Source organism: Ostrinia furnacalis, unplaced genomic scaffold (genome assembly GCF_004193835.3).
Source record: "Ostrinia furnacalis isolate ACB-3 unplaced genomic scaffold, ASM419383v2 OfSCF0322, whole genome shotgun sequence".
Taxonomy (NCBI): domain Eukaryota; kingdom Metazoa; phylum Arthropoda; class Insecta; order Lepidoptera; family Crambidae; genus Ostrinia; species Ostrinia furnacalis.
The window spans coordinates 397651-417942 of record NW_021130561.1 but is presented as its reverse complement, the minus strand read 5'-3'; the positions used below and the strand labels follow the sequence as shown (position 1 = coordinate 417942).

The following is a 20292-nucleotide window of genomic DNA, read 5'->3' as shown; positions in this document are numbered from 1 at the left end:
TTTAAAATATCAAATGAACAAAATTTACTAGACAAGGCACCTGCGCTAATAAACGATCGCTAATTAATAACAAAATGATGGTAGACGATTAATTAGTAAGTGTAATCAGTTTGTAAGAGGTTTCAATTAAAAATGCTTATTGTTAACAAAGCTGTATTAGACGGAGAATATAGAAAAAAAGTGTGAAACTTACCATCTTGGAAAACTCTTTCGACGTTGAGCCCATACGTGGCGCACGTTTCGTAGTATGAGCATCTTCGCAGTTCATTCGACAGCTTGCGCGCACGGTTATCGTCCACGACGCGTGGACTACTTTCACTTATGGCATCTACAAGCAACCGATCGTTTAAAAGGAAATTATTAGAAATTCTATAAAATGTTCACTCGTACTTGCAAATTACAGAGCGATATACCGCAAGCACCAATCATCAGAATTATGAGAGGTGGTGTGAGAATCACTGGTAATGCATAGTTCACATCATCAAGAGTAGGTAATCAAAGAAAACGTGTATTGGATTATCTTTTTCATAGCTTGTTGTTATAAATAGCTGCAAAACTTTTATAGAAAATGATCAAATTACACTAGTTTACAAAAAAAAAGTTTTTCTTTTACCCAAAGATAATTCATATTGGATGTGTTTTCTATCAGCCCCCTTATTACAAAAATATACGTCTCATATTTTTATCACGTCAAGTTTTTGAGATATCCACATTTACCTAAGTAAGCTGTCTTGTTAGCCGTGACGGAGTTTCTACTTTATTTTAATTGCGTTTAAGTATTATTTTAACATTTTCACTTGTTTTAAAATGTCACCAAGGCAGTGTAAATTAAGCCCAAATAACTTTTGCTAAGTTTGTGGCCAAATTATATTGTCAAAAAAGAAGAGACTAGTCACTAAGGCCGTAAAACCGGCCTATTTCTATTACTTTCTAATCTCGGTAACAAACCTGATAAAAAATGGGTTCCTGGTGTAGTGTGCGAAAATTTGAAGAGTATATTATTGCACTAGGCTGCAGGAAAAAGAAAACATATACGAATTGGCATCCCAATGTTATGGAGAGAACCAACAAATCACACGAATGTCTGTTACTTCTGCCTCACTGAAACTACAGGTTTTAACAACAAAAACCAAGAAGATACAATATCTTGATGTTGCATCAGTCACAAGACCTTTGCTACAATCTGAAGGAGTTATTACCCAGCAATTCCAGTAAGGGAAAGATGCTTGATATTAATTTAAACGAGTAGTGAAAAGTTTCCTGGGAAACTATAAATTTATCTGAGAATTATGCAAAAATTGTTTCCAAATTATTGAGGAATTACCAAAGAATGGGTGTGAATAAGTCGTTAAAAATTCATTTTTTAAATTGTCACCTGGATTTTTTTCCTAAGAACCTGGGAAGCGTGAGTGTTGAGCATGGCGAAAGTTTTCACTAGGATTTGAAGGTTTTTGAGGAAAGATACCAAGGAATTTGGGATAAAAATATGTTAGCGGATTGCTGTTGGTCTATAATAAGGGAAACTGATACTAATTAATATAAAAGTAGGAGTAATACGACTCATTTTTGGTTGTTTTTAGAAATAAATGTATAAAAATGATAAAAATTAACATAATCAATATTTACAAAATTTGACGTCCTAATTTTTTTCTAAGTTCAGTTTTTAAGTAAGGGTTAATAACTCTAACGATACATATCAGTTACATCTCTGGGTAAAAAACCTTGTAAACTAGTGTTATTAGTATTCATTGAAGAGCTGTTTTCTTTAATTTCATTCAAATGTGTCAGTTTTTTACCAGCTACGTTAATATTTCATTACATGCACACGATGTACTGGGTATGTTACGTACATGATACATCAATATGTATTTTATTGGACGCAATGCTATGTGTCAATGGTATTTCTTATCAACTCACCTTGAGTCCCGACCAATATGATTGGAATCTCAGCGGAATTCCGATAGTGGGACATCTTATTGAAGTAATTTGATACAGTGTTGTAACTGATTTCGTTGTCGAGGCTAAATACGAAGATCACCGCGTCCACCCAGGCCGTGAACTGTAACAAAACAAAATATTCATGATTAATAATAATAAATGAATGGAAGCAAAGAACTACCTGGGGAAGAAAAAGACCAGATGATATTAATACCAGAGAAGGTCTTCAGTTCTCCAGAAGGAAGAATAATAATGTGTATTACAAAATGCAAGTGGTACAATCTTGAAGAAACAACAAAGTATTGAATGTACTTGTACTGGATATACCAAAACATATTGTGAACGTATAATCTTACGTAAACCCACAGTAACCCTACTGTTGCGAAATTATGTCCACAGAAAAAACCGCACCCTCCTTTGAAACCCATAATAATTACGTGGGGTAATTTGGTGCAGTCGTAGGGGTTTGAAATGAAAGGGTTATGTAATGTGATACATATAGCCCTACCTTAATAAACAGATTAACATGTAGGCGTATGAGTATATTGTAGCTCGTTAGTAATATATTGTAGGTAAACTGTGTTGTGTGTGTTGTTTATATACATTGTATCGCTAAATCTGAGGTTTATGTCAGAGCTATTATAAAACGTGTATGGAGTTTCCACTTGAGTGAAGAAAAGTGCGTGGGAGGGTGTCACCCCTTTCCTCTGAACAACAATCGACGGCACGAGAGGCGTCATCCGCCGCCGGAGTGCGTGCTGATGACAGCAGAAAAAGCTCAGATAAAAAATCTCGGAACAAGACCTTTTGTTTCCTCGACGCGTAATTGAAGCAAGGTTGAGAAAACACGGACCTTATCCTTTTCACAGAAATTACCTCGTTGTGTAAAACAGAATCGAAGAATGATTAAAGTTACAAGTTGTGAATCCCATTGTTGAAAGAAAACAATGACAATGGATGGAATGAAGTTGCACAAAAATTTTGATGGACTGTCGCAGGGCACTTAAGTTAGCCCATAATTATTTTTTATTGTTATTGTCCACTATGATTCGAATGGAACGTCTATTGCTATTACATCATACTATAATAGTAATAATTTTTCATCATTGGGTCACGTCATATGAATGAACTAGCATAGCCTTGATTCTTAGTATGCGTCATCATAATAAAGCACTGCAAGTAATTTCGTATGGTGTAACAGAATCGTAACCGTGTAATGTTGATGCTAAGGTTGGAATTGCGACCTACACGTAAATATGAAATATATTTAACGGCGCGTGAAATGAGATTACATTATTGACATTACGTTAGACATAAGCGACCTCGACAGTAATAAATTTCAATTTAAAGCTGTCCCAAATACAGTAATTTATGATAAAACATAGATTCCGAGATTAATAGAAACTATTAAAAACAACTAATAATACTTTTCCAAAAAATAGGTCACTTTAATATCACAGAAAGATAAGAGACCACTGTTATCAGATTCGAATCCGTATTAAAATGATTGGACAAACATAAAACAGTAAATAATACAAACAATTTTAATATCCTTACCAATCCATCACTACGATCAGATTGCACAATCTAAAGGCACAAAAAAACCTTTAACTTTTCTGACACGTAAACTAATTAAGAAAATCTGATGTAAATATTCACAAAATTGATGTCAATATCAAAAATGTGGTAGTCTACACAGGGCGGCGCACCGACTGTGACTGGGCGGGCGGGCGCCGTCAGGCTTAGGCGGCGTAACCTGACTTTTTGTTTCAGTCTCGCACCCAAGTCTCCCCTTAGCGAACGAGAGGGCAACACTGGATGCACTGACTCCAATGCAAACCTTGCAATAGAGCCTATATTATTTCTTGCGTACAATATCTGATTCTGGTCTGCGTGATATCCGAGATGACTAAATTTAGCACTATGAACGATCGATTAAAAGGGGTTATGGTATCCACCACACCTGTCCGACATTTAAAAGTATTTATTCAGTAGAAGAAGAAGAGAAACGACTGTATTGACAATAATTATTTGTGATATCTTTATAAATAAGATAAGTATTTTAGATGAATGAAAGATAAAAAAGGAGATGATAAATAATATTCACACATAAATATGGGAGTACATCTATTCGGATATGGCACGTTTAATGGCGCAATAGCACTCTTACTTTCATACGAGATAACAGGCCACGTAACGACAAGCCGTAAAAACTATCAGTGGGAGAATAAAAATAAGCGTTCGTCGATAATATTGGGCGTGATTCAATCAGATCTTGTAATATGAAATCTGTGACAAGGCCCAAGGGACGCGGGTGTAACGCCCGATCAGAGCAACCAACTTTCTTAGGGTTGGTTCGGTCTGCGTTTCGAACAGTCACCTCCCAAGGTACAAGGACTCGGGATCTAACAATCAAAGTATAGGTGTCATGTCATTTTGATAAGGTGTCATTAATTTGTAACGGTTAGTTCAATAGCTTATTCGTTCTAATTGGTAATGACTCATCAGTGTTGACAAGTCACTTATAATTCCCGTTTCTTCTAATTCATCAAATAGCTTGTCACCCAAACATTCTTCATTAAATACTTTAACGTCTTGATTCCGTCCAAACTAGCTTAAAGAATAACCATTTAATTGCTTTTTATAGCTACGGCATTCATAAATATAGGAATTAAAATTTTATCAGCTCACACTTCAAGATGAAGATGCTTGAAAATATTGTCAGCATTTTATACATTTTGATTATAAGAAAGCAACATGACGAGAAATCATAGCAGCAATGCGTAAACGATTATATTATTATTGATCACAGGCAAGATAATTTACTTTATAAATAAGGAAATATAGGTACAATAAGGTATGCTCGAAGTTGGAATATTCAATCTAAACCATCACTTCAGAGATTTGAGAGAAAATTCTTCTGTACTTAAAAATGCATACTGCATACCATCTCTTGGCTACCAAGAGAATTCAGAACGGATAACTGCAATGCAAAATATCATTTTCAAACGTATTCCGTTCCGCTGATAGTGATAATTATCTTTCGAGAGCATTGTGCCAGAAATGCGATTTGTTCATCCGCGAATGATGTGATAGCATATCCGGTGTACCACATTATTTAGTTTTAAACATTACAAAACTTTTAAAATCATGTCCATTTCGCAATTTCATTAGGGCCTTCGACAGGGCGAGCGCCGAGCACCATACAGCGATGGGGCCTATCAACGCGAACAATTCATGGCTTTTGTTGTCTTGTTAAAAGTACTCGGGAACAGGTTTTTATGCCCCGCAGCCGGGGTGCGTCTCGAACAAAGCAAGTCGTGCCTCTCTACATACACGCGAGTTAGTTACAGTTTTTTTACGTGGCTTGAACAGCAGAGAGAATAATGTCGGGGCAGGTAACTCGATACACGAACGTGACCCTTGCGGCTCTCACTGGCCCGGCTACATTGTTCGTGCGATGTGATACTGGGCTTTGAGGAACTGTGGATGCGTGTAAAATACTTCCTTGCGGTTGCGATGCTTCCGTTCTAGAAGCTGCTTTGTTAAAGTTATCACAAGTCCGACAACACAAAGCTTGAGCATCCATGGCAAAATAGATCTTTAATCTAGAACCTATTTAAATCCCAACTAGAGAGACTAACTAGAGAATATTATAAATGCGAAAGTAACTCTGTCTGTCTGTCTGTCTGTTACGCTTTCCCGCTTAAACCTCGCAACCGATTTTGATGAAATTTGGCATAGAGATAGTTTGAGTCCCGGGAAAGAACATAGGATAGTTTTTATCCCGGTTTTTGAAACAGGGACGCGCGCGATAAAGTTTTTCTGTGACAGACAAAATTCCACGCGGGCGAAGCCGCGGGCGGAAAGCTAGTAAATAATGAACCTCTAAAAAGATTACGTATTATTGTGGCTTAAAATATGAATAAAACGCTCCTCCAGCCGTGGTCCTAATCAATCATGCTCGAAATCGGTCAAAGATTTTGGATTGAATTCAACTTAAAATAGAATAAGGGTCAAATCTTAAACAATTTTGAATAGACGACAAGGGCGATGAATTTTCTAGCTGTAAAGAGCGCGGTAAATGACCGGGCAGTTTCTTTGATCATATTCAAAGAGCAAACGTGACGAATTGTTCTGTCAGTAAGTACAACCATTTGTCATTACATTTTCAACACTAAAAAGTACAAGCGTGAAAATATTGTGACCATTGTCTAATAATTTAAACTGTGTGATAAATGTTATAATCAATCAATTATTTTTATTACATCCCACATTATATCGCAGCAAATAACAGGGAACCCTCACAAACAAAAAGGTTCTACAAAATTACGATGTAATTAAAGAGCCCCTACTAATTAAATCGCATCCGACTAAACTTTTGTTTTAACTAATTGCAATGTCAACACTTTTGTGTTCGAAAAACATTTTTTTCTGATATTTAACCACTTGTCATTTGACATCTGTCAAATTTGACTATTGGTTAATTTAACTACGAATCAAAAAACCGGGCCTAGTGTGTTTAGTAAAGTCAACTCATTATCATATAGATTTTCGTGTAAATCTAAATTGTATGCAAGTGAAAATAAGTGTGTCCTTCTTACACATAAATTACAGTGTTTAACCCAAAATTCCACATCACTGTCATCAATGTTGAATAACTGAATATTCGTTGAACAATCAAAACTGCGCTTATGAACAACACTTGAAAGCTGAAAATTTTAAATAGTGTAGAAACAAAATACTCAAAATAATATCTGAGTAACTGTAGATATCCACAAGGTAATTTTAATAGCACATGGATGGACGCCGCCACGAAATGTATGTGCATGAATAAACAGACGGCGTAAATAATTTAAAACATTATTCCAAACAAGAATTCTACAAAGTTGGCTGGTCTGGGTATTTTCGGCAAAACAACGTCCATTGTATGAATGTAAGAATTAGATACAGTGATCATGGTACGCCAAGCTTTTTCAAGGTTGCACGAAATGTAACGTTGCTTTAGCTAAGTAGGTACAAGTAAGTAAAAAAGGCACGTACTTACTCTCAAAATTTGTTCCCTGCATGTTCGCTACCACTCCCCTTGCATCAAAGTTTCAAGGAACGGGAGAGCACCAAGTTTTATCAAGTAATGTAACTTTCCGTGATAAATAGGGCTGATGTAACGAGCCGAAATAAACGAATGAACAAATTAGATAGCATCAATAAATATCATGACACCCCCATTTCACATAAACTTTTACTGATTTATACAACTCAGCAATCTCCAAATGGAATATCGTTGCTTGACAACTTTGAATTTAGAACACAATGTAGTATTCCAAACAACAGTAATTGTCTTCAAATATTTGACCTTCGCCACAGCAACTTTGCAAGTTGAGGAGTACGGGTGACCTATGAGATCAACGCACTTTCAATGTGAAATAACGGTTCCAGCGTTGTGGTTCGCTCGTCTATAGTTTGGGAAATCGATTTGAAATCACTAACGCACTTTTGTCTAATGCTTCTTCAATAATATCTACACTGTGATTTAATTATTAGCTGATGTTCATAGCGGTTTGATATTCCAAGCTTGCCACGTTTATTGCTAGTGGTTTAAGTAAACAGTTAAGTAAACAGGAGCTCTGAAGCAAGTAAATAGCAATTAAGTTAATTGCTTTCCTCTGAACTGCGGATTCCCTTGAGATGTTTAAACTTTGTTTCAAATCGTCTCTAAGTAATCTCTTAGAATTTTAAAGTTTCTCTAAGGATTTGTACGTAAGTGACAATATTTTTATGTAAATAATAAAAACATAAAACTTATTTACGATACGCGCAGGTGTCGCTAACACCCGCTTCCAGTCAGAATTTATGAATATATTTTGCTATCACGGGGAGTGTCTTTTATTAATTAAAATAGAAGCAATATTATCTTAAAAACAACATTTACTTTACGATTCAAAATTGCTAATTATAATATTATTGAATGGAGGACAGAATTTTTTTTCACGACAACAAAGTTACCAGATTTTTAGTTTACTACTCACCGACCAAAACAAAATATTATTTTATGAGAATATTTTACAGTAAAATCATGAATGCATAATTTTGAAATATGAATCTCATTATATGCAAAGTAACTAATGCATTTCCAAGGTGAACCATGCATTAATGGATAATAGCCGTAACAGCTTTGAGAAAGTCGTTGAAAGTCTGCTCTGGACTAAAAGCTCCTGTAAACTGTTCCATAAATTAATTAACTTAGAGTGTCCATGATGTACCTACTTTGAACTATAATAATTAGGACAGTTTCAGATTTATCAAAGTAAATTATGCAATATCAAATATTTGTTCATTAATGCAAAGTAAAGCAATTATTAAGATTCAACGCAAGTTCATGAAATTCTTAGGTTTTTAAGTAATTTGAGTTACTTTAACATTAAATAGGTGTTTACATGAATTGATGGAATGGTTAAATAGTAAAGATATTTATTGTTTTTATTACAAAACTCCAAGAGATTTGTGTAATGAAAATAAATGTTACATACTTAATAAAATCAATATAACTTAAGTCAGAAAAATAATACAGAAGAAAATATTATTGACATCAAAACTCGAGTCCTAGCAAACCTTGCAACGATTTTCCGACATCGTTTTTGATTTTCCGTGTCATAACAATGGGGGATTCACTGTACGAACCGGGAAGGTGGCGCCACACGCAACGTCTGGCCTTCGTCAACCGTCACTTTCTATAACTACCACTTTACCCCATCCGCCCGGCAAACTCCTGAATATGTAAACACTGCCCGCGGTCCGTCAGGTAATTCTAGCCAATCATTCATTCGTTCAATCTTTTTGAAAAAGCAGTTATTTTAAAACGACATCGAATCGTGTAAAGTCAAAATAAATAAGCCGCATCACACGCGTAGATAATAATTTATTAACCTACCTAAAATATAATAATTATGTACTACACAAAACACAATAAAGTATACCTTAAGCGGAATCTGGATTTTGGCTCTAAAATTCGTGACACACATGCCCCCTAACTTACAAATATAATTTGTTAACAATCAATTGTTACTTACCTCCAATGTTATTTACCTCCTAAATACCTACCTACATAGTATTACTATTATGGTATGTTTACTTATTTATTTACCACTTTGGCGCCAAGCTGTCGGCACTTCAGCCACTTGCTACTTCGGCACGCGTCGCTTATCGTGAACAGCTAACTCAGTACAACACCCTAACGTTTCACATAAAATATCTTGCTGCTATAACAATAAGGTTCTATTCGGAAAAATATTATGGGGGAATAAAGTAACGAAATAATGGATATGGCAAATTGAAACTATAATTTGATCCGGATACAAGATTTTTTTAGTATTACTTAAATATAAATATTTCATCCATCACCCATCTGGAAAATGGAAAATTCTACAATCAAGTTAATTAGGTCTGACTAGACCAGACAGACATTTAATAAATTATGAAGAGTAAACGACCCAAATAAAATTAAGAAAAAAAGAACAAACAATACTTGACACGATATTGGCAATTAATTTAATTTACCCAATTAGGATAAACTTATTAGGTTTCATTTAATTAACCTAACTATGATAAACTTATCAGTAATCTGTGCATAAACTACGATTAAAATTAATAACGCATCTACAAAAAAAGTTTCATAGCTTCATTGAAACTTCAGGGGGGAAGGATCCGATTGAAAACCTTTGTTCACCCTGTACAATAAAGACTTCCCTTTGATTTTGAAAATAAAAGGAACGTGATAGTTTGCAAGTAGTTTAACATGAATTTGAAGCTATTAAATTGTAATCTTTGATGAAAAAAAATGAAATAAAACAGTTGATTAGCCTATAATTTAGACGGTAGAAATCTATGAATCACCCCTTACACCAAATCGTATTAATTTAGTATTGATTGACAAACAATAATCGCGAAAGTGAATGATCTTTTCGTGCCTAAATATTATGTACTAACTCTCTGAGAGACACCTTAATTTGAATAATTTGGTCGCACTTGGAAAGATTAAATAAGTACCTACCTAAATTAAAATTACATTCAAATACATGACCTTAGATTAATATTAATCTAAGTACATGACACATTAACATAGTTCAACCAATCTAAAGCACCTATTTTCATAGATTTCGCGGCAGCCACCACTTTAAATAATGATGAACTTGAAAAAGCTTTTATTATACACTTACTTAGTTGCAAGTGTTTTCAATACTTAACAAGTGTACCAACACTTAATTACGCTAAGTAACTGTTCTTTGTTCGTTACAAAATACATGGGGCTTTAAAAGCTGGTGTTGCTAAGTAAAATATTATGTAGAGTCTCCAATTCTCCATGAGAAAGTCAGCACAAACAAAAACAATTATTTCAATTTTAGGCAACTAACTTATCAGTGATTAGACTTTAGATTTATAAATGAACACTCTGAATTATTTTGTTCTTTGACAGTCTACCTCAGCACGAGTCTCATTAATTATGTATCAATTTTCTTTGTGAACTAGTGCCTTCTGAAGTGAGGTGAAGGTTCATTTATATTTCATAGAGCTGCCTCAAATGAGTCTCACTTTCGCTCCTAACGTCTGAACGAACGACATGTGGATTGTGGTTTGCACAATAATGTAGGTAAAATAATTAGTAGCTACGTAACTCTAAGGATGACTCTCATTGGGGGAGGCCTATGTTCAGCAGTGGACGTCCTATGGCTGAGATGATGATGATGAGGTAACTCAGAACTTTAGCGCAGTTTATGAGCAAACTCTACATCATAAGACTTTTAATAATTACCTTCTGACAGCACATCGTGACGCCCAGGCAATACTTTTTTTAGATACTACAAAGGTGACTGAGTTTCTTGCGCTGCTTCCCAATACTGGCCCATTTATTGTCCCTACACAGTGGTAGGGTTAAAGTAACAGCGGGACGTGTAAAAGCGCTTTTTAAAAGAAGAAAAAAAATGACTTCTGATATGAGACACTCGGCGCAGTAACTTGACATAGCGCAATTTTCTCTAACAAAATACCTAGGTACTTATTACTAAAGCTAGCAGTTTCGGTTAGTTCAGTAGGTACTACACAAACGAACCGACCGAATCTAAGTTTGACGGTAAATAGCTATGACACTTGATCATGTCCTAATAGAAGTTTGGGGAGCCAATCGACGATTCGATTACAGCTTGACCCAAATGGATTCGCGCTTTTACAAAGCTTTAGTTAGATCGGCATATTTATTTTGCTTTTCTTGCTTATGATATACCTACTTAACATAAATGAGACTATTATTCTAACTCCAACTGCATTTGTAAGGGCTGATTTTTCAACCGTCAGATTTTAGCTAAAGAATAAACTTGTCATTCTGACATAATTTCCCATACTGAAACTGCCAATGTGCCAAACTTATCCTTCAGTTAAAAGTTATCCGACGATTGAAAAATCAGCCTAAGTTGTCTTGTAAAATCTTTCAGTTTTTCAGTGCATTTATTTGTTAATAATTTTTCAGTTTTTAAGCAGTCGGGATTTTTTATATTAATAGTTTGTATTATTTAATGTAGAGTAGGCTTATGTGAAACTTTTTTTATCATAAATAGTCCTGTCAAATGAGCTGTTCTTTCTAATTGTGCTGTGGCTGAACAAGCCAACATTGCGCAACTCTCCCGTATGGGTCTGTAGTACTTTGGCACTTTGCACAGTATGTGCCCAGGAATGGACGGAATTTTGAGCACAGTAAATATTTGCTTTTGAGGAATATCCTAAATTCTATGGAAAACAACTTTGTTTGTGGGTCATTGAAGAAGAAGCGTAGGAAATGTTTAAAATTGTCAGCCAATTCCACTTTTAAAATGTGAGATCAGGTTTTAAAAGGTGAGGTGTGAGTTTCCTTAATAAAGAAAAATTAAAAATAAAATAAAAATAAAATAAAATGAAGGTGGTAAGTACTTACAGTTTGTGAATTTTAGTAAGTACCTATTCATATATTAAACACAAAATGTTTCACCTTAGCTTCTTAATTAATCCCAACATTTTCTTACCCTTACAACTTGTTCGTAAACTAATTTTCTAGCGAAGCCTACACTTTAATGCGAGCAAAAGCGGAGAATTCCCGGAACAAAGCGGAATTCCACGTAAGAGGCAAGTGAGGGAAAAGTCGCGTGGAACCAGGGTGTACATGTTTAACAGTTGGAACAGGACATTTTTTTAAAGTCAAATAATCCTCAAGGCTCTGGCTGGAGTCTAGGATTTGTTGCTCAATCGAGGAAACAGATTGATTTTAAATTAATAGTTCATNCTTACAAATTGTTCGTAAACTAATTTTCTAGCGAAGCCTACACTTTAATGCGAGCAAAAGCGGAGAATTCCCGGAACAAAGCGGAATTCCACGTAAGAGGCAAGTGAGGGAAAAGTCGCGTGGAACCAGGGTGTACATGTTTAACAGTTGGAACAGGACATTTTTTTAAAGTCAAATAATCCTCAAGGCTCTGGCTGGAGTCTAGGATTTGTTGCTCAATCGAGGAAACAGATTGATTTTAAATTAATAGTTCGAAAACGTTTACTTAATGAGATAGAGTTAAGCAGGAACTAAGTAAGGAATAAAAAGACAAAATTGGTATTATGCAGATACTTACACAATCTACACTGAAGCATAGATTTATTAAAGATACATTTTAATTTACGACCAAGCGCAGGCTTAGGTGCCTCTATAAATCTATGCTTGAGTTTTAATCTAGTTTTAGTCTGAGTAAAGTTTCAGAATACGAACCAAAAATAATTTATTTGGCAGATACAATCCTAATCTAAACCTATCAAGATTCTTTTATTCAGCTACAAACACTTTCCTCCTATCCAATAATAAGTTTGTGTTGTTTAAATCTAGTTTAATATTTGGTTTATGTAAAGTTTCAGAATATGAACCAAGAAGATTTGGCAGACACAAGATCCCACATCACACAAGATCTAAACTTCGATCGTAAGACAGATTGGTTACAAAGTAACAGTATCCTGTCCGACTTTTTCCAGACGTGTGGCGACTCTACCTGCATCTTGAAAATGGGTCAGATGCGGCGCAATTACCGGCACAATAAGCCCCAGGATGCAGCCGCCTGCGCGGGGAAAATCGAGAAAAGTGCTTTTAATAACTACCGCACGTTTTTAATTCGATGCAGGATGTTTGAGAGATAAGTAATTAGAGGTACCATGAACGTATCCACGAGGGCAGCTGTCTCCCCTAGAAATCTCGCAGATAATATTGTATGAAATTGCCTAAAAGCGTTACAGTCGCTTTGAAGGAGCTAAGTCAAACGATCTGACCTAAAAAAATCTGACTTGCCCTCCCTAGGCCAGAAGCTCAGTACGCTTATGAGAAGTACGGTGAATGTCAACCGTTTATGCTCTCTGTATACATCTAATGCTAGGGTTTAAAACATCATGGAAGCATATTAAATGCGAACAGTTAGGGACTGGAATTTCTTTTCTACTGTCTTTTCCGAGCACTATATGATCCGGGTCTCTTCAAGGCGAGAGTGAGTGAATAGGCAGGTATGTACATCCTGGACATCTCACTTAACATCAGGTGTAATTGTGGTCAAATACCAACCTTACTCTAGTATGAATTCGCAATACTTTAGTTTTGAGTCAAATAGAATAGATAAATAGTTGAAGTAATAAAAAATTAACAACACCATGTACATGCGTGATGCATAGCATTTCAACAACGTACTCCAAGCCCGCATGATGTCCTATTCAAACTAAAAGCAAACCCTTTGGAAAACTATTACAGCACATGCGATTGATTGATTGATGTCTACCGTTCTGTGAGAGCTCTACGCTCTAAATTGTGATGTTTTGGTATTGTATTTTATTTGTTTTCAACAACAAACAAAATTGAATATAAAGTTACAGTAGTTACAAGATACCTTTACGAATAATTTTGAAGTGTCACAATTGTCTCCCAAAATCAGACATTGAGAACAGCCTTTTCGTTACAGTAACTTACTTTAATTATATAACTTTCAGATTGACACATAACGTTACCTTTAATGTAATCTAGATGTGCATTTATTGCCATATAACAATACAAATCACAATGAAGAGTATTGTATGAGCTAATGATGGATTGTGTGCATTTGGAGACTCATTGTAAGGTGTCACAATATTGAGATCAACCATTAGGCCACGACGATGACCTCATAAAGGTAGCAGGAAAGCGCTGGATGCAGGCCGCTGCCAACCGGTCAATAAGGTCATTGGGGGAGGCCTAGTTCAGCAGTGGACGTCCTATGGCTGAAATGATGATGATGATGATTAGGCTACGGGCAGTAGGTATTATGTGACACGGGTTATAACACAAAATACAATCAGCTTATGTAAAGACTAAGCTTTCCGCCCCCAGCTTCGCCCGCGTGGAATTTTGTCTGTCACAGAAACTTTATCGCGCGCGTCCCTGTTTCAAAAACTGGGATAAAAACTATCCTAAGTCCTTTCCCGGGACTCAAAACTAGGTATCTTTATGCCAAATTTCATCAAAATCGGTTCAGTGGTTTAGGCGTGAAAGCAAGACAGACAGACAGACAGAGTTACTTTCGCATTTATAATAGTATAGAAGTATAGATTTAAGCTTTATATCTGTTATAAACTAAACAGTACCTCTAGTAGGAAAAACTTTCGAGTTCGTTTCGTTGCGTATTCAAAGTGTCATCGAAAAATTTTGTATGAAAAATTAAACAGCGCCCCCTAGGGCGGCTATAATATAGGGGGCGCTGTTTAATTTTTCATACAAAATTTTTCGATGACACTTTGAATACGCAACGAAACGAACTCGAAAGTTTTTCGTACTAGAGGTACAGATTTCCAGCTAAATACCAGCTTTCTAAAACGTTCCCGTAGCCAAGGGGCGGAATGTAGGTGCTCTCGACGCCATATTCGCCGGGTGAGCTGGGTCGGAAAAATGCCCCACAGTTTTTGCGTGCATAAAATCCAGTACAGCAATTACTCTCACTCGCATGATCTACAGCCATGACCGTTAATTTAAAAAGTGCGAATCATCCATCAAAATATCACTATCGTGGTAAAAATCTGTAAAAATCAGATCATTCAGTGAAAGAAAGGAAAGAGAATTATAGAAAATATGGTCTGTCTGACTCTTTATAATGCAATGTCAACAAAATGTTTTTGTTCGAAGATTTTATGCAGACAAAGGAATAAATAGCTAATTCAGGTAAGATGTCTTTGCCACTTGTTGAATCAAAAGGTTACATAATAATTTAAGTGATTTCTCAGAAAAAGTCCTTTAAGATAGAATAGAATATTAGGTCAACGCACCGAGAACCAACAAAGGTATAAAAAACTGAAATGGCTGTTTGTGACACCGTAGAAAAGACAACATAGACGAATTGCAATGCTTTTTCAAATAAAATCCTAGTCAGATATTGGAAATTATGAGCTGTGAGCCTGTGAGATGATTTTGGCTTTGATGAAGACCAAATTATAATTCTTTCACTAGTTCAACATTGCTAGAGACCCGATATCTGCTTCAATGAAAAATCTGCATAACTAAAAAGTTTGCATAAGCATGCAGCGTTGCTTTGTAGTTATTAAATTATCCACATTCGCAAATGCATTTCAGCCATTCCAATTAAACTTTTATCAACATTGCTGCATGTGCCTCGGGCCGTGGAGGGTGGGTTATTCTATTTTTCGCCGCGGGCTCAATCTGTCCCAATTTCGTATAAATTGACGTGGTGTCTGTACAACACTATGCTGTAGGAATTTTGTTTTCACAAAGCTTTACATTTTTAGCTATGTCAGGGTAGTTTTATAAAGGTGCAACTCTGTTTTGTTCAGTATGACTCTAAAGGTCACATAAAGGTTCTACAGTGACCTTTATAGAGACCACCTACGATACATTTCAGTTTCATTAAGTGGCCACTATGTTCAAACCCGGGACAATCTCTGTGCGGCGTTTGATCCGGGATAATGCGGGATGACGCGGCCTGGGGTTTATTGCGGGGAACGCGATCCACGCGTGTGCGGTTACGTCACTGACTTATCGTTTGAAATTGTTTTGGTGACAGTTTTAGCTTCATTTTAGGATCTGATATTGTAAAATGAAATGATTTATGACGACTTATAAATTGGTAGGTGGACCGACGCGATATTGTAAAGGTAGCAGAAAGGCGCTGGACGCAGGCCGCTACCAACCGGGCGACATGGAAAGCATTGGGGGAGGCCTATGTTCAGCAGTGGACGTCCGATGGCTGAGATGATGAAATTATTTAATAAATAAATTATGCATTGAGTAACGTCATTTTTAACCGACTTCAACAAAAAGATTTTCAATTCGGTTGGAATTGAAAACCTCTTCCTTTTGTTGGAAATGCGATACTTTACGTCTAACCAAACGGTTTTTAGCTAGCCCTCTACTCTAAATTAAAAGTATCAAAATAGGGGAATATCCTTTGAACCTTCATAAATATAGCCACCGTAGTCGACCACGTCAGGGTCTACATTTAGCGGGTTATACCGGGACAATCAGATTTCGCTCGGGTGTGATATGACGTCACGCAATCCCGGTAATGTGATGACGTCACGGTCGCCATCTGGCGGAATGACCGGCCAAAATAAATGGGCACAGCCTGTCTATGCCTATTTTGGGATGATTTTTCATCTCGATCGTTATTTTTGTGTTAACCTCATCGTTCGGTTTTTTCAGCCGAATGACGTCCACAGCTGGACAAAGGCCTCCCTCAGGATTTCCACAATGACCGGTCCTGTGTTGCCCGCATCCAGGCACTTCCCGCGACCTTCATTAAATCGTCCTTCACTTACTGTGGGGACCACGTCTTCCGGCCCGTGGTAGCTACTCTAGAACTTTTCAGCCCCAGCGGCCATCAGCTCTGCGAGCTATAATATGTGCCCCGCGCACTGCCACTAGATTTTAGCAACACAGTTATAGCACCTTATGCTAGTGTCATACATTCTTTTCAGACAAATTAGATTGATTCAAGCTTGAAAGGCTCTAACCGGGTATTGTCTTTGAATTAATTTAAACAGGTTTTAACGGGTATTATCTTACCAAATGTCTCCTTGGAAATCGAACCTAAATCTTCTCTGATTCTATTATCTTAAGAGCAACACAACTCTAAATTTCAAACATTCAAATCTCCAAAACATCAATTCTCTCTAAATCCGCTGCAGACGCATAAATCCAGTTCCACTGCAGGCGATAATCCTTGTGCTTTAATTAAAATCGATGAACAACGCCGGGGGCACAGCTTGTTCAGACTTGAAGCCCTTATCGAGGGCCTAGACTCCAGTCATGCGAATAACGAAGGTGGAAGGTAGAGTACGAGTAGAAGGTACTTTTTGTCATAGGTAATTCCAGTTTATTTAGAAAAAGAAGAAGAAACACTCATCAAATAATAAATGGACTACAAAAGGTGAGTAGCACGTCCGTGTTCATAACCTTGGATCTGGCGCGTGTTCCATTTTCACGTGAAACCCATACTGAAAAATAACTTTTTTGAGGGTTGTTCCCAAGATCGTCATTGATACAAATAACTTCCCTGGGTAACTTCTCTTGAATATAAAAAAAAAGAATATGAAATCTCCCACGAATATCCTTTAATTAAATATGAAATTTTGAATTACATAGTGGAAAATTTCAGGCTGAAATTTACCCGATAGTCTGAAAAGACGTCAGTCTTTTATTTATGGCACTGATGGAGCAAGTGGTGGCCTAAAATCTGTAGAATGAACAAATGGAGTTGCTATTAAAAGTTGCCGAAATTACACTTTAAGAAGCCCATCGAAGTTCATTGTAAACAACAATAATCTTCATTAAGCTGACCAGCCTTTTATAACTAAGAACACAGCCTTTATCGATTTTATTAATACCCCATAATCTTATGAGCCTATGAATAAACAATGGTATGGAGGACGGGCGTGGGCGACTGTAGGAAAGCCTTTTGTTCTGAAGTTGCTGTACAGCAGCACTATACACCACACAATAAAGTCGTAAAACCGCACTTGTTGCGACTACATAAGGTCCTATTTATTAACTCGATGAGCGGTTGGTATACTAATATACTTGAGAGCAAAAATAGATCAACCTTTCGTCCCAATATAACATCAACAAAGTATTTGTGACAGGTTCATAAAAATACCAAAAATGTACATATTTTCAGAGATATTCCAGCCAGTCAGGTTTCCAAAGTATTTGTGACAGGTTAATTAAATAGGTACCAAAAAGGTATTTTCAGATATTCCAGACACTTCGTTTTCACACTTCTGTTTGGTTTATCATCATTATTTCCAATTGAGGGCATTCTAAGGATAATTATTCAGCACCCAGATACATTAATGATGTTGAAGTATTTAAATTTGGGCTAGACAACGACATATAAAATATGTTAGACCGTACAATACTATTGGCAAGTGGGCGATATTAATTAATTAAATATCTGACCATATTTGGAAGCTACAGCGTTTGCCTTTTATTTCTAGACGCGTGGACAAACTCAATAAAAACGCGTTCTAATTACACGCCTACTGATAAAACTTTAGAAAGCGACATTGAGTCAGGTTTCCACCCACAGTTACTCAAAATACTCGAAAACAAAGTAGGTATTGGTATTTCTGTAAAAAAACAATCAATGGTTCAAAATTTGAATTGTTTGTCATAATTTAGCTTTACTTACAACTAGCTTAGGAGAAGCCTTTGTCCAGCAGTGGACGTCTTTCAACTGAAACGAACAGCTAGCTTACAGAGAGATGATCTAAGAAAGTCATGTAAACTGTCAGTAGAAATGCAATTAATAAACTTAGTCAATACCAACTACTTAGGTAATAAATAGTAGGTTGTTTGTTTGCTTGAACGCACTAATCTCAGGTTTTGAAAAAGTATTTAGGCAATACCTACTTTAAATAAACTATAACATCACCCTACAGCTAATAGGGGCAGAAGAGCAATAAAGAAGATGTTGCAAAAAAAAATATTCAAACTATTTTGACGCGTACGAAGTCGCGGGCACAGCTAGTAGTTATAGTAGTAATAAATAGAAGTCGTCCAAATAAATAAGCCTCTGCAAAATACAGTCCAAATAGTTGTATCTGGGTTCTTTTCTGCGGCCGACTGGATGTCTCCGCGTCCTTGCATTCCTTTGGAACGGGCCATGAATGTTGAAATGACGGCCCAAATAATTGAATTCGTTTAGAGCCATTGTGTCTCCTATTTCGGTAAAACTTTGATGCAAACGTTGTTTAAGACTGTTCTAGAATAACTGAATAAAGAGTGGAAGCATTTTTTGAGTTCTTAGCAAATACGCGTAGCTGTACGGTAAACACTCGCATGCAAGTTTTCAGCTTATGTAACTTTTGGACAGCAAATTATTTTGAGTTTTGATTAGGGTTGTTAATTAACAAAATGTGTTCAGAACTAATCTTATCCTTCTCTAAAATGTTGTATGCGCTGTTACAACTGACGTCACTGCTTCAGCACATAGAGTCAGATATGGCAATTTCATCGGACTGACTAATGAATGAAGCCCTCCAAAGCTCTTTTCTTTTTAGTGCATATTGATTCAAGCTTGAACAAATACACTGTGATTTTTGAAATCTCTCCCGATACCAGGATCGATTTCAGAATCTCTGAAACCAGATTTATCATTGGACCACAGAAGAGTGATTTCATAGACTTTTTTTTACTGGTTAAATGGAAGTACTGGTAGGTACTCCTACTAGGTGGACCGACGATCTGGTAAAGGTCGCGGGAAGAGCCTGGATGCGGGCAGCGCAGGACCGTGCATTGTGGAAAACCTTGGAGGAGACCTTTGTCCAGCAGTGGACGTCATTTGGCTGAAACGAACGAACGAACTGGTAGGTACCTTACTGGTTAAATGGAAGTACTGGTAGGTACCGAATGAATAACGATAGGCATAAAGTTAACTCGCCCTCTTTGCTCTCAAAACTTTTTACAGGTCGTAAAACTGAAGAGTTGCATCAACTATCACTGGTGCATGTTTCACAAGGGCCATAAACGTCAGTCCGCTAAAGGGGGTTTCACACTGGACTATTTTAACCACAGTACCAACAGCCACTTATGTGACGCACTGCACAACTTAATTTTGTAAGTACCTGTGGATCCCATTTTCGATAAGCTGATATTGTTATGGTTTAATTTGTAACATCACGCACGTTAACACCGAACGATAAAGAGATAGGATTTTCATCAGTTGAGTGCTCAAATAAAGTCTAAAACTAAAGTCGGAAAACCTAGAGAAGACCTGAAAGATAATGTAGAGCAAATAGAAGTTTAAAACGTTGGCTTTTCCACTGTCAATT

General features: G+C 36.5%; 1 protein-coding gene across 2 annotated transcripts in view; it reads right to left on the bottom strand.

Moving 5' to 3' along the window:
* CenG1A (Centaurin gamma 1A) overlaps window positions 1–20292 on the bottom strand; it is a 53288-nt gene that overhangs the window by 29953 nt on the left and 3043 nt on the right. For both annotated transcript variants that reach the window (XM_028315370.1, XM_028315355.1), the window contains exons 3-4: window positions 1918–2059; window positions 194–328 (exon numbers count right to left, since the gene is read on the bottom strand). In XM_028315370.1, coding sequence (XP_028171171.1) covers window positions 194–328; window positions 1918–2059 — 277 coding nt within the window. The remainder of the gene's footprint in view (window positions 1–193; window positions 329–1917; window positions 2060–20292) is intronic.